Genomic DNA, 15,803 nt, shown 5'->3' on the forward strand with positions numbered 1-15,803 from the left:
AATTCTACCCTTTCTTGGAGGGCGGGAGGGGGGCAGTATGCATGGAAGTATCAGGTAGGCAGGAAGGGGAAGTTTAAAAAAAAAAAAAAGCTTGTCTTTCTGGTCTCCATCTCTTTTTGTTGGTGGTGGGATGGGTATTACAGAAAGTCAGACCTGGAATAGGTCAGAGTTGAGTTCAGCCCCTGATTCCAGTATCTACTGACTGTGTGACCTCAAGCAAGTACCCTAACCTCTCTGAGCCTTCGTGTCCTTATGTGAAAATGAGAATAGCAACACTTAGATCTTGATATCATTTAGACAAATGACTGTTACCTTTTTTAAATTTTTTAAATTATTTATTTATTTTTGGCTGCGTCGGATCTTCGTTGCTGCACCCAGGCTTTCTCTTGTTGCGGCGAGCGGGGGCTACTCTGTTGCGGTGTGTGGGCTTCTCGCTGCGGTGGCTTCTCTTGTTGTGGAGCATGGGCTCTAAGCGCGCGAGCTCAGTAGTTGTGGCTCACGTGCTCTAGAGCACAGGCTCAGTAGTTGTGGCACATGGGCTTAGTTGCTCTGCCGCATGTGGGATCTTCCCGGACCGGGGATCGAACCCACATCCCCTGCACTGGCAGGTCGACTCTTAACCACTGCACCACCAGGGAAGTCCAACTATTATTTTTTAATGAAACGTACTTGGTATCTTAAAAAACTCAAGCAAGAAGAAAATTACAAAGAAGTTCCAAAATTCTCCCACTCTCAGAGTGATTCGAGGATTAAATGAAACAACAGCTAAGAGCCTGGCACAGAACAAGTCCTCAGTAGGTGTCAGAGGTTGGGCCAGGTGATCTCTGAGCACCTGCTCTCCTCCAGCACCCACTAATTCCCAGGCAGCCGCCACAGAGGACGACTTCCCAGCTGGAAGAGAACCTATAGGTAGGGGGCCAAGGGTACTTCCGTGATAGAAATACCACCCCTTCTTTACTTCCCCACCATGAGAGCATCTAAAAGACGTGATGTCTTAGAGGGAAGTGATAAGTGAAGTAAGACAGAGAAAGGCAAATACTATATGATATCACTTATGTGTAGAATCTAAAAAAACACAACCGGGCTTCCCTGGTGGCGCAGTGGTTGAGAGTCCGTCTGCCGACATGGGGGATGTGGGTTCGTGCCCCGATCCGGGAGGATCCCACGTGCCGCGGAGCGGCTGGGCCCGTGAGGCATGGCCGCTGAGCCTGCGCGTCCGGAGCCTGTGCTCTGCAACGGGAGAGGCCCACGTACCGCAATAAATAAATAAATAAACAAACAAACAAACAAATAAATAAATAAATAATTTAAAAACACAACCAACTAGTGAATATAACAAAAAAGAAGCAGATTCACAGATATAGAGGACAAACTAGTGGTTACCAGTGTGGAGAGGGAAGGGGGAAGGGGCAATATAAGGGTAGGGGAGTAAGAGATACAAACTATTAGGTATAAAATAAGCTACAAGGATATATTGTACAACCCAGGGAATAGAGCCAATATTTTATCATAACTAAAAATGGAGTATAAACTTAAAAATTGTGACTAATTATATTGTACACCTGTAACATATAATATCAGGCATCAACTATACCTCAATTAAAGTTCTAAGACCACTTATTAATTTATTTATTTTATTGAAGTATAGTTGATTTACAACGTTTCAGGTATAGAGCAAAGTGATTCAGTTATACATACATATATATAATATATATTCTTTTTCAGATTCCTTACTATTATAGGTTATTACAAGATATTGAATATAGTTCCCTGTGCTATATAGTAGGCCCTTGTTGTTCATCTGTTTTATATATAGTAGTGTGTGTCTGTTAATCCTAAATTCCCAATTTATCCCTCTCCCACTTAAAACCACTTTTTAGATGACAGGAGAAAGAGTGCTTCTTCCAGCCAGCTTAGCTAGTGACCTTCACCAAGCCTCATTTCTCCTCCTTAGTTTCATTTTCCCAGTCCCCACAAGAGTCCCATTCACACAATGCTTTGCAATTGAAAGAGATGTTTTTTAGCAGTTCTCTTGTGTTAAACCTTCACAACAACCCTTTAGAGTACAGGTCATCGCTATCCTCACAGGGATAGTATTCTCATAGGGGTCCCTGAGGGCTGACACTGCTCCCAGCACAGAAGGCAGAGGAAGCCACCAGACCTACCTGCTTTGCCTGCAGCCCTGAGTGTGCCCTGCCCCAGCCAGCGGTCCCCGCTCACTTTTTGCTCGGCAGCCCTGGGCTATGTCATCTGTCAGAGTCAAGTGGGATGGAAAGGCAGCTGTTGCTCAGCTCCTTGTATGGAAATAACCAGTTACTGGACAGATAAATGCAAATAGAAGGTGTCTGCAAGGTGGATGAGTCCTCCAAGAGCACAACCAGAGAGAACTGGACCAGCAGTGCTGGCTTCCTGGGCTGCTTAAAAACTCTCATCCTGCAAAGTGGTCTCCCCTCAAAAATCGAGGGGGAGGGCACATGTCTTAAAGAACATCACATCCCTCAAGTACCCAGAGAACTTTACAATATTTTCAATTCTGTCTCTCTTCCTTGTTCCTTCCCCTCTTTCTTCTTTTACAAGTATTTATTGGGCATCATTTGCAACAATGTGGATGGACCTAGAGGGTATTATGCTTAGTGAAGTAAGTCAGAGAGAGAAAGACAAATACTGTTTGTTATCACTTATATGTGGAATCTAAAAAATAAAATAGACGGATGAGTATAACAATACAGAAACAAATTCATAGATATAGAGAACAAGCTAGTGGTTACCAGTGGGGAGAGGGAAAGTAGGAGGGGCAGGATAGGGGTATGGGATTAAGAGGTACACACTACTACGTATAAAATAAATAAGCTATAAAGAAATAAACCGGGCTTCCCTGGTGGCGCAGTGGTTGAGAGTCTGCCTGCCGATGCAGGGAACGCGGGTTTGTGCCCCGGTCCGGGAGGATCCCACATGCCGCGGAGCGGCTGGGCCCGTGGGCCGTGGCCGCTGAGCCTGCGCGTCGGGAGCCTGTGCTCCGCAATGGGAGAGGCCACAACAGTGAGAGGCCCGCGTACCACAGAAAAAAAAAAAAAAAAAAAAAAGAAAGAAATAAGCCATAAGGGTACAACACAGGGAAATATAGATTATTTTGTAACAACTTTAAATGGAGTATAATCTATAAAAATATTGAATCAATATGTTGTACACCTGAAACTAACATAGTAAATCAACTATACTTCAATTTTTTAAATTTTTTGTTTTTATTTATATTCTTTTTAAACTATACTTCAATTTTAAAAAGTAAATTAAAAATTTTTAAGTTTATTAAAAAATATTTATTGAGCTTCTATTATGTGCTGTGCATTGAGCTAGGTGACAGAGGGCCTTAAAGACAAAGAAGATACAAACTTTGCCTTCAAGCAGTCCCAAGGCTGGGCTGGGGCATAAACATATATAAGCAAGGTGAGGCATGCCATCCAGGAGTGCTGGGAACCTGCTGCAGGGTTCAAGGTGAGGGAGGGAGGAATCTGGTAAGGTGATCACCGAGGAGGGGGCGACACACTGTTCTGACCCTCTAAAGGTGAGTTGAGTTGTACTCAGAAGGTCAAATTCTTCCACCATGGAGAGGCACTGGCACGAATCAAAGGCTTCCATAGGGGGAGGAGTCAGGGCAGGCACATATAGGAGAGAGGAGGAGATGTTTGACCAGATCATAGGATGCACCGTATGGGGAAAAGATGTTGGAAAAATGACCGGACTGTGGGGGACCTGGAATGCAACTCTCAGTAGCAAGTCCTTATTCTGCAGCAGAAGGAAGCCACTGGAGGCTTCTGCAAAAAGGAGAAACACGGCCCGAGTTGGTACACTCACTTTCTTTTCCCTATGGCATCTACCTAATGTCCTTTTTAAACGGCCCGCGTCAACACTTAAGGGGTATCCCTGGATTCACATCTGCATGATTAGTTACCTTAGCAGAAGAAGTTAGGTGGTACTGCAACCCTAGGTCAGACCTAGGGATTACCTATTTATTTTTAACATCTCTTTCATTAAAATAGCACTTCTCAAATTTTCTCTGCCGCGACTCCCAGGACAAGGTTCACACGCCCCACTCAGACCTGGACGCATCTCCCACATTCTACCTGAGACCAAACCCCTCTTCCCAGGCTCAGAACACATCTTTAGAGGCAAATGAGTGAAGGTGACATTGTTATGGGGACAACATGGCATTTGACCTAATCTATGTTTAAAAAGCTATTATCCCCAAACTTCTGCATTTAAGGATTAGTTAACAAAATTTAGCAACACAGCTCACAACGGGTCATAGGACATTTCAACACATCTGACCTCCACAGCTAAATTAAAGCACCAAATTAAAAGCATATTTCTAAATCTACTGTGGTTACCCTTAAAATCAAGTGCCAATGTTTAAGGCTGTAACCTGAATACTTTCACAGTTACTCATTTTCTGAACTATCTGTTCAGGAATTTCTCTAATCCCTTTATTAAATTATTTCCATTTATAGCATCATTTATCCCCCACCACCTACCCACCAGCTGTTACCAGATTAAAGGCTACACTTGTGTTTGTGCATATGCCATGGTTAATTCTGGTGTTCCCATGGGCCCACATAGAATTACATGGGCTGAAAGCCCAACTCTCTCCACGGGACCTGAAGAAGCTCATAGTCGGTTTGATTTTCAAACAAGTCCGGCTGACAGTAATTTCTTTTAAAATACCTTTCTTTTTCTCATGTTCTCATCTTTATTTTTCCCTACTCAGATAGATAGATAGATAGATATTCTCATATTCTCTTGGGCACTTTCAACTCTTTAAACAGAATCATTTAGGAGCTAGTCAAGAACTTTAAAAAAAAAATCCACTATCCTTGCCACTTCTTAACATCTTTGGTGATAAATTGGATTAATAGGAAATTCATATGATTGGTTGTGATAGGCTGTAAAATAGCCCCCCCAAAATGTCAATGTCCTAATCCTGGAAACTGCGAATTACCTTACATGGCAAAAGGGACTTTGCAGATATAATTAAGATTAAGGACCTTGAGATGCGGAGATAATCCTGAATCATCTGGGTGGCCTAACGTAATCACAAGCGTCCTAATAAGGAGGCGGCAGGAGGTCAGAGGAGGAGAAGGTGCTACGTAGCTGCTTTGAAGATAAAACCCAGGGGTGCAGGCGTTCTGTAGAAGCTAGAAAAGTCTAGGAAACGTCCTGTGGACCCATTTCAGATCTCTGACCTCCAGAATTGTACAATAATAAATGTGTTGTTTAAGCCACTAAATTTGTAGTAATTTTTACACCAACAGTAGGAAACTAATACATTGGTTTGTTATTATAAACACTTCTTTTTCCTGTATAATCACATGTATAGCTCTATTTCTTACCTATGAGTTTTTGGATCTAACCATTCTCAAGCCCCAGAACCAGATGTTTATTCTTCTGAAACAGATGGGTGTGTATTCTTTCTTTTATTAAGGCTAAATAATATTCATTGGACTGACAAGAACAGAAGAAAATTAAGTAGGCAATGCTGGGCCCACTTGTGTGTCAGGGCATGGGAGGCAGTGAGAAATGATGACAGACGAGATCCTGGGAGATTCATACCTGCCCTATGACTCACTCCTGTGACCTGGCGAAAGCCTCAGTTTCCTCATCTGTAAGAGACGATTGTATGAATTCAATGGGTCTTGACCTTCTTCTGGGTTGAGGATCGTTTTGAAAGAGATAACTTTCTCCCCAGAAATAAAAAGCATGCATGCACATCCACATAAACTTTGACCCTCCAATTATAGGTGTTTCCTTAGCTAAGGATCCGTGGACTCAGGTTAGGAACCAGTAGGCTAGATATACTCTAAATTCAAGACATCTGGGACTGTTAAAAAAAGAATAATCAAATCGTATTTTTGGCTTCTAGAGATGCCCACAAGCACATTTCCTATGCCATATCTTGTATTTGATGCTAAAATAAAATAATAATCAGAACAAGCTTTATTCCTATATTAGCTTAGCACCCTTCTCTTCCTGAACTGGAGTCCTTTGCATGTACTGAAGAAATGGTGCAACCCAGAAATCTCAGGCTGGAAGAGATCCTCAGCGTCATATGACTCAATTCCCCTCTATGGCCCGACTCTTCGTGTACATCATCTCTGCCAGGTTGTCACCAGGAAATATACAACCTTGAAAATAGCACTTTCCATCTCCAGACTGTGCCTACAGCCCTGTTCTACCTATCAGGCAATAGAAGCTCAGTGTCAAAGGCCTAAAAGCTTGCAGGTGCCCCAGGAAAAGGATTGGGACTGATAACACCTTTTAATAGTTCCAATTTTTTTAAAACAAAAACAAAAATGCAAACTGGAATTTAATAACAATTTCAAAAGCAGCGTTATGAAAGTCCATTCAGAAGTGGTAAGCAAAACTACACTTTGACATGTTGTGAGTTGGCGTCTCTAAAGGTAAGGATATCTAAGACCTTCTTAAATGGCTTGAGCTCTGGCTAGGACTTTTTATCTCTCCCATTTTGACCTGAAATATGACTCTGTATCTTCTGCTCGAGGTGCCCATTTCTTACTCTTCTGTCAATTAAAAAAGAAAAAGTTCAGAACCCTCTTTCTTGCAAATAACAGTTTGGTATCGGTAGATGGCTATTAGGAGAAGTTTTTCAATGTTCCTGTAAAACATGCTTCAAACTCATGCCCCTGGTGAATTCTTTGGAATCTATTCCAGGCTGAGCATGTATCTTTTGGTTGTGGGTATTGTTTGAAGGTGATGGTGATGATGTGACTTTATTCATATTGCAATAAATTGTGCCCCATGGACCTTAGTCTGTGGGTCAACTGGGTTAACCAACTGATTGATTTTACAGTTTGGAAAAGATGGAGGTTGTACTTCAGAGGGCTGGAAGGGTCCTTCCAAGACCAAGCACAGAAAAGATAAGGATCCAATCTCCTTGCTGAGGCCTGAGTCACACTTAAGACTAAAACCATTTATCTTCTCATTCCATTTGATGTAAAATGAACTAAATAAGCTAAAAAAGGAAAATGAAAGATGCAATGACAATAAGTAACTGGAATAAAAGTAAACTAAAAGAAAAAAAAGAAACTTAAAGCTTAGACATCATTTTAAAAGATACATGTAAAATGAGAAAAATGGATAGTTTTAAATATAAAAGACATGAAAAATTAAAGAAAGTCAAAACTAATTGAGGACTATAAAAGAATTGAAATCCAATGAGCTGGGGACTTCCCTAGTGGTGCAGTGGCTAAGATTGCACACTCCCAATGCAGGGGGCCTGGCATCAACCCCTGGTCAGGGAACTAGATCCCACATGACACAACTAAGAGTTTGAATGCCACAACTAAAGACACTGCCTGCCACTACTAAGACCCAGTGCTGCCAAACACATAAATAAATATTAAAAAAAAAAAAGAAATCCAATGAGCTAAGAAACCAAAATGATGCAAAAGAATTTAGAAGTCTTGAACATTAAGAAGTAATAAACAAATGAGCTACACATAATTTTAAAATGAGGGCATCAATATAAAATAGACAAATCACAAAAGAAGAAATGTAACGACCAATAAACTTTTTTTTTTTTTTGCCACACTGTGCAGCTTGCAGGATCTTAGTTCCCCAACCAGGGACTGAACCTGAGCCCCCAGGAGTGGAAACTCGGAGTCCTAACCACTGGACGTCCAGGGAATTCCCCAATAAACATATTTTTAAGGACCTTTCATCTCCCTAATAATAATAAAAAATTTCAAAACAAAATAATGCTAAAATAAGTTTTAAAGGTTAAGGTGGAAAATACAAAAGTAAAAGATAACTTTCCATGCTGGCCAGAGTTGGGAAGGAGAGGCAAATGCTCTACTACTCATGGAGAAAACTGGTTTGATCCCCTCTGGTGGGGTGATTTGGAGATCTATAATAAGAGACTTAAAAATGTCTTTTGAATCCAAAATATATACATTTCTAGTTCATTTTTAATAAATAATCAGAGACATAAGGAGAGATCTACTAGGAAAAGTAGGAAAGAACCTTGATACCCAAAATATAACACTTGTCAAATTGATGGACAACAGTCAACAAAAGGAATATTATACAGTCATTAAAAATGCTTTGAAAGGATAATCAAGGTTTGGAAAGTTGCTCACAATATATCGTGAAGTAAAGAAGACAAATTGCACAATACTTCCACTTTCGTGTAAAGAAAAAATGTATATGTTAATTACATTGAATCTAAGATATCATCAATTATTAAATGCACTACTTTCTTTTACCATTAAGAAACAACAGCATCAAAATGCTCCCAATTAAATCATAATGAGCCAATATCTATCTTAGGATACATCATGATTTCAGAGGTGTTAAAATGAAACGTGTATTCTAGAATTGATAAAATACTATATTGTGTCACATTCCTTTCATTGTAAAATAACCTCCCCCAAATATTTTAATATCTTGAATTTAGAGAAGCATTTTATGATCAAGGTATACATTTAATACAGTGTTTCTCCCACCACTACCCTCCACCTACAAATCGCTGGGATCAAGAAAATATTTTATATGCATCATATTTGCATAAAAGAATTGTAAGAAGCCAATTACACCTCAATTTTTAAAGAAAAAAAAAAGTTGTAATGATATATACCAGAAGGTTAACAGTAGTTTTCTGTAAATGCTAAGGTTGCAGAGAATTTTTATTTTCTTACTTTGGTTCTCCTATATTTTCTAAAATAAGTTTTTAAAAAATCTATACAAGAGAGCATAATGAATTTCCATATTAGCCCCACCTCATGCAGAAATAAGCAAGATCAGTCAGGCTAAGGAATCATGGAGCTCCTATTCTCTGTCCTCCCTGGAACTGGGAACCCTCAAAGTACAGAGCTAGAAGGACAGAGAGAAACCTTGAACAGCCCCTTCACCACCCCTGGGGTCTCATCCATTTTGAAAGACCAAATCCATGTAAAACAACTCCTTGGTAAATTGACCTTACCCACTTACTTTGCCTTCATCCCTTTCCAGCACCCAACCCAAAATACCTAAAAGGGACGGCAAATAGGCTTTCTTTTAAATACCAGTTTTGGTTGATTAGCAGTGGCTCCCTGGAGTACCCTGCTAGAGAGAACTCTCAGGCCAACTTGGAGTTCAGAAGAAAGGAGTTGCCTGATTGATTAGCCATGTCTGCCAGGGATCATGGTAGCCCAAGTGCTACACATTTGCCAGGTCTAAATGGATTATCTTTCTTTTATTCTTGCTCCTTTATGTTTAAGCAGACCAGCTGTTTTTCCAACAAGCAAAATTAAAGAGATCCTAACCAGACTAAGGACTATATTATAAAGTCCTGGATTGTTGCTCTTAATGCTAAGCCCAGTCTATTCTAGCAAAGACGCAATTCAACTTGCAAGTCAGCATGACACAGTGCAGCATTATATTTTATTTATTTATTTATTTATTTGCGGTACGCGGGCCTCTCACTGTTGTGGCCTCTCCCGTTGCGGAGCACAGGCTCCGGACGCGCAGGCTCAGCGGCCATGGCTGATGGGCCCAGCCGCTCCGCGGCATGTGGGATCTTCCCGGACCGGGGCACAAACCCGCGTCCCCTGCATTGGCAGGCGGACTCTCAACCACTGTGCCACCAGGGAAGCCCAGCAGCATTATATTTTAAAGCTGAATATCACATATATTATGAACCAGTAATTCCACTCCTAGGATACTCACCTCACGTATCTGTTCACCAAGAGATACAAACAAAAATGGCCATAGCAACCACTTGCAGGAGAATGGAAAAATAAATTGTGGTACCTACACACACAGAGCTTATTCGTTTTATTAGTAACACAAAACCATATGGATGAATAAAAGAACTACATTTGAATGAAAGAAGCAAGAGGAATAAAACCACATATAACATTATACCATGGTTTAAAAGATGATAAATAGGGACTTCCCTGGTGGCACAGTGGATAGGAATCTGCCTGCCAATGCAGGGGACACGGGTTCGGTCCCTGGTCAGGGAAGATCCCACATGCCGTGGAGCAACTAAGCCCGTGCGCCATGACTACTGAGCCTGTGCTCTAGAGCCTGCAAGCCACAACTACTGAGCCCGCATGCTAACTACTTAAGCCTGCGTGCCTAGATCCCGTGCTCCGCAACAAGAGAAGCCACTGCAAGGAGAAGCCCGCGCACTGCAACGAAGAATAGCCCCCGCTCGCCACAACTAGAGAAAGACTGCACGCAGCAACGAAGACCCAAAGCAGCCAAAAATCAATAAAATTAAATCTTAAAAAAAAAGCTATATAGAAAAGATGAAAAATAAACTATAAAAACTAAAGTATATATTGTTTAGGACTATGTACATATGTGATAAAACTAGTATTCAAAAGGCAGGGGAATAAATAACACAAAATTCAGGATACTGCTGTAGCTACCTTTGCAACAAGTATGAGACAGGATAGGGAAAGATAGGGAAGATGCATGTATTAGAATGTTCTAGTTAAGTAGGATGGTGGTTTCACAGGGGTTCCTTTGTTGTAATGCTTCATAACATACATATATACGTACATGTACATGTCATGTATCGTTTGCAAGAAGAGATGTTCATTTAATGCAGTACTCAACTAAAGATAAAATCTTTCTTCACGTTTGTGTTTGGAGGGTAAGGCAGAAATAATATGGCTTGCAATAACATGGATTAGAAGGTGCCTCTTTTATAGAGTGACTTTTGTGGGTCACCTGGTCCTACCTCTCCAGTCAGTTTTCTCCTCTACAGCGGCTGAGTCTCCACAGGAGCCTAAAATTGGAGTGAAGACAGGATGAGCAAGGCTTTTCTCTGATGCCTCTCTGGGCTGTCTCAGGTGCGCCCGAGCAGGTCCCTCATCTGTGCAGTGATGAGTTTGAGTATATCACTTTTTTAAAAATTGTGAAACAGTAATTTGAATATCTATCTTTCTTTTTTATTGAAATATAGCTGATTAACAATGTTGTGTTAATTTCAGGTGTGCTGGGTAAATCACTTTTTAAAATAGTCTTTTAGATTGTTTTTAATCATTTTAAAGATTGTTTACTCCAATCATCCTAATTTTTATTAGTGTTGTAACAATAATATAAGATTTTATTAGAATCTTATCCACAACATACACTAAAGTTTTTTATAGTTATTACTTCAAATGAATGATGAATTCTTTATAGTAAGAAAAACAGGTAAACAACCTAAATGTCCAGTTATAAAGGAGTGGTCAAAAAGCACGCAGCCGTTAAATACTATCTTTATGAAGAGAGTATAGTAACGCAGAAGGTACTTATATCATTAAATGAAAAGCCATGATAGTTTATAAGATCCCAGCTAATAGTACAAATGAAACCTATGTTTTAAAATAAGCTGGAAGGAAATAGACAACAATGTTAATGTTAGCTTCGCGTGAAGATACATTTTTTTTCTTCCTAAGTTTTACTCTTGTAATGAAAGGAAAACCTGCTCAATTCCAAACGCTCTTGAAAACGAAACGTGATTGGCTATATTGGCTTTTAGGGAATTGGAGACACCCACAGAGGTGTTCCATAAAAGGCAAGGTAGCAACTCAGCAATAGTAACAAGATCATTGTTCAGAGTTCCTGTGTTTCTAGCTTTTTATGTCTTAATTCTGAATCCAACTGACTCCTCAACTGCCCCCAACACACACACACAAGTAAATAACGACACGCTCCCCTTGAAGAGGTATTACTGTCATCTCAGCCCCCCTAAATTCTTCAGCTGTAGCTAGCCGTGTACTCTGTTCACTGCCTTTTCCCTGAAGGTCTTGGTAAACTGGAAGAAATGAGAATTTGAATGCTACTCAAATTATCTCTGAAAAGCCGTGCCTATTCTCAGGATGGTCATACAGTGAGCCAACCACAAAGCCTAGATTATCAGAAGCCATCTTAATTCAGACCACTTCAACGTCAGGCAGGTCACCCCAGTTCTGGGGCTCAGAGGATACTGTCATGATTTTATCACAGTGCAGGGTTTTGTTTTGTTTTGTTAATAAAGAAAGATTTAGTACTACTTTAAAAGTTTGGTGGTCAAGTATGGACAGGATTGTGAGGAAATGGGGATGTAATTTAATAGAGCCACTTTGGAGATCCTATTAAAATGGAAAACAGCACACCCTATGGCACAGTGATTCCTCTTCTAGCCATTTATCCTAGAGAATAATCACACATGAATACAAGTGGACACGGTCAAGGATTTTGATCACAGAAATGTTTGTTTTTATGAAAAATTGGAAACCACCAAATGTCTCTCAATAGGGGAACAGATTTTCAAAAGTTCATGTATTTATAGGTTAGACAGTCCACAGCAGTTAAAATCCACAGCAGTCCATACAGCACATATATCAACATGGATAGATCTACGTGTGGCAGGAAAAACACAGATCTTCGAGGATTTAAAAGAAGTGGCTATAGACTTATAATTCCCATAAGGATATATATCAAAACATGTCATTGAGTGAAAACAGCAATTTCCAGAATGACATCCAAAGTATGATACCATTGGGAGTTCTCTGATGGCCTAGTGGTTAGCATTCCAGGCTTTCACTGCCACGGCCCGGGTTCAAGCCCAGGTCGGGGACCTGAGGTCCCCCAAGCTATATGGCGCAGCCAGAAGAAAAAAGAAGTATGACACCATTTCTGTTAAAAAGAAAAAACAGACAAACGACAGCCATACTTCTTGATAAGTACGGATATACATAGGCAGGCAGGTACATAGATAGATAGATAGATACATAGATACATAGATAGATAGACAGAGATATATGTAATAGTACAAGAACATTCTAGAAGGAAACACATTAAAATCATAACAAGGGTTACCTCTGAGGAAAGACAGAGGGGACTGGGACATGGGGTGGGAAAGGTGAAAGGGGATTCCAGTTCATTGGAGATATTCTAATTTTTAAAGGTAAGTGGATTCCAGATTACTTGTGTATTTACAATTACTTTTTTAAAGTCTTAGCAATGACTTAATCCTCTAATATATTTATTACACCTCAGAAACTAAAAACATGGAGGCTTCCATACGAGAACATTACCTAGGGCAACACACCCACCTCTCCACTCCCTGTCCCTCCACCCTCTCCACACACAGCACTCCCACTCGGCCAAGTTCACTGGTGTTCTGAGAGCGTGCCCCAAAACTTTTGCTCACCTTTGCAACCCTCCCGGGCACCAGAGCGAACCCCATTGGCCATGACTGTTTGCAGAAACAGTCATGCCAGCAAACACTTAGCTGTCCGAGTGCCCTGCGTTATCAATGGTCACATGGATTGTATCCCTTTCCCTGCTGATTTTGAGAGCAAAGTATTCGAGAATGCGGCACCGGCCAAACCAATGGGAGAAAAGAAGACAACCCACATTCCGTACCTGTCAAAGACCACTGCGGAATAAGCCCGCTCAGCAAAGATGACGTCAGCAGCCCAGAACTCCTTAGTGGCCTTCAGACCTCTGCCTTTGCCCTCAGAAGTGAAGACCTCCACGTTCTCCATTCCCCCTATTGTCATCTCAGAAGCTTCGGGCAGCTCGGCAGATATATAACACTGAGCCAAGTCCCTTGTCCTCGCTGCTATTTCAGCACCTTCAACATCCCAACAGCAAGACTATAAATGGACAGGCACCTCCCCTTCCCTACCCCCTCTCAGCCACCGGGCCCTCACCCCCCCTCTGCCTCTTTTCCTGGAGACGGGGATGGGCCAGGCCAGAGGACAGTGACCTGGGAAGGGTCCCATTCACCGCCCAGCAAAACTGACAAAGTCGAAAATGACCATGGGCTGGTGTGCTTCTCAAATTGGGCCTGAAAACTTTGGAAAAGTTCCTTTGCAAGGAGTCGTGAAGTCCTGGATTGCAGTCATGCCCAGCTGTAGTTGGGATAGGCAGCCCTTGGTCAGTAGGGTATTTTTAGAAGCCAGATGCCTCTGTCAATCCAAAGCAGACAGCTGACATGGTCCAAGAGAAGAGGCGAGGTGATGCTTGCTGCTCTGGGACCCTTCAGCTGTCAGGCTTGGACTTTCTCAAGTCAGATGGGCCCCTTGTTTCCCTACTCCCTCCCCCACGGGTAGATTGTTGGCAGAGAGCAGCAGATGCTAAATTGACCCCTTTGCCGTGTATATAACAGTACTATTTAGGCTCCAAGGGACATCCCTCTTCTCCAGTATTACCTGGGGCTCCCACAACATCCCCACCTGGGGCATGGAGGTCTGAGCGTTCCCTGATGATGTATTACTCAGGCTGTCTTATGAGAGGAGGTAGGCCTTGAAAATGAAAACCCTCATGTCTATCATTCTATCAAATCTCCCTTAAATGGGTGTCCGCTGCCAGAAAAATACCAATACCTTGTTCTTTCCCAGGAATGAGGACATTGGAAGGATTATTCTAAAATCTCTATTGAACTAAATGCTACTCATCTCGATCTCCAGGCAGCTCTCACTGATGTTGAAAAGAAAGACATTTGCAGATCTGGAGCTATGGCTTACCTTCAAGGTAATATTTTTAGTTTCAGGGATGCATCTGTGTACAGATTTCTGTGCTCCGGGTTTCTGTGAGTGTAGTAGTCTACAAGCACTGGCTTCTGAGTCAGATAGATCTGTGTTTGACTTTTGAGCCTACTAGAACAACTTTGAGATAGTACCTGTAAAACAAGAGTGATAATTTCTACCTCACTGGTAAATGAGATAATATATACAAAGGACATAGCACAGCACTTGGTACTTAGTACAGAACTTATTAAATGATAGAAAATTTATTTTATTTATTCTGTCACGTTATCTTCCCCAAACCATCAAGATATGCTAGAAATTCTGATGTGTCTTTAACCAAATTGCATCTCCTGAGACTTCTTTGACTCTTGGAAGCAGATGCAGAATCCTCTGTCAGACCACGTATCCCAATTTTTAGGTCATAACGCATAGCCCCTGGAACCAGAGGATAACTCAGTGACTTCTGATGTATCCAAAAGACCAAAACACGTTAAGACCTTTAAAACTGGGTGCCCCCCAAAAGTAAACATCACATGCTCTCAGGGGAAAAAAATGATTAAAAAGGAGTTCTTTTAGTTAGTTTCAAAAGAATGGCTGCATCCACATTGCCTGGCAACAGCCAGAGTCCACCCTTGGGAGCTAGCAGCTCAGCCTGGCAGGGATGGTGTCGTTCTTCTCTAGACACTTATACCCCTGGAACAGGTTCAGCCCAAGCCAGGGCCAAGGAGGAACTCTACCTGCCACAAGTCAGAAGGAGAGAGGGAGCATCAAACCCAGTGCTTTAGCTTCAACTGAGTCTCAACCTTATCAGAACAACAAGAATTATATTATTAAAGTGTGGTAGACAGAATAATGGTTCCCCAAAGATGTCCAGGTCCTACTCCCCAGACCTGTGAATATGTTACTTTACATAGCAAAAGGGACTTTGCAAATGTGATTAAATTAAGTATCTTGAGAGAGGGAGATTATCCCTGGATTGGATTGTCCAAGAGGGCCCAATGGAATCACAAGAATCCTTATACGAGGAGGTTAGGGGAGTCAGAGTCAGGTGGAGATGTAACAGTGGAAGCAAGAGGGTCAGAGTCAGAGAGACAGTTGAAGATGCTATACTGTTGGCTTTGAAATTGGAGGAAGGGGCTATGGGCAGAGAAATGCTGGCACCCTCTAGAAACTAGAAAAGGCAGGGGTACAGCTGCTCCCCGAAGAGCCCTCAAAGGAAGCATGGCCCTGACGACACCTTGATTTGAGCCCAGTGAATCCCATTTCTGGCTTCTAACCGGCAAACTTTAAGATAGT

General features: G+C 41.5%; 1 protein-coding gene across 2 annotated transcripts in view; it reads right to left on the minus strand.

Moving 5' to 3' along the window:
• The window catches only part of SMYD1 (SET and MYND domain containing 1), a 47,602-nt gene that overhangs the window by 24,856 nt on the left and 6,943 nt on the right, over positions 1 to 15,803 (minus strand). The window contains exons 2-3 of one of the 2 annotated variants that reach the window (XM_049695886.1): positions 14,505 to 14,659; positions 13,399 to 13,609 (exon numbers count right to left, since the gene is read on the minus strand). In XM_049695886.1, the coding sequence (XP_049551843.1) occupies positions 13,399 to 13,535 (137 nt within the window). In that variant the 5' untranslated portion in view covers positions 13,536 to 13,609; positions 14,505 to 14,659. Of the gene's footprint in view, positions 1 to 13,398; positions 14,402 to 14,504; positions 14,660 to 15,803 lie in introns of those variants that run through there. The other variant, XM_049695887.1, reaches the window with a different exon arrangement.

Source organism: Orcinus orca, chromosome 13 (assembly GCF_937001465.1).
Source record: "Orcinus orca chromosome 13, mOrcOrc1.1, whole genome shotgun sequence".
NCBI classification, from domain to species: Eukaryota; Metazoa; Chordata; class Mammalia; order Artiodactyla; family Delphinidae; genus Orcinus; species Orcinus orca.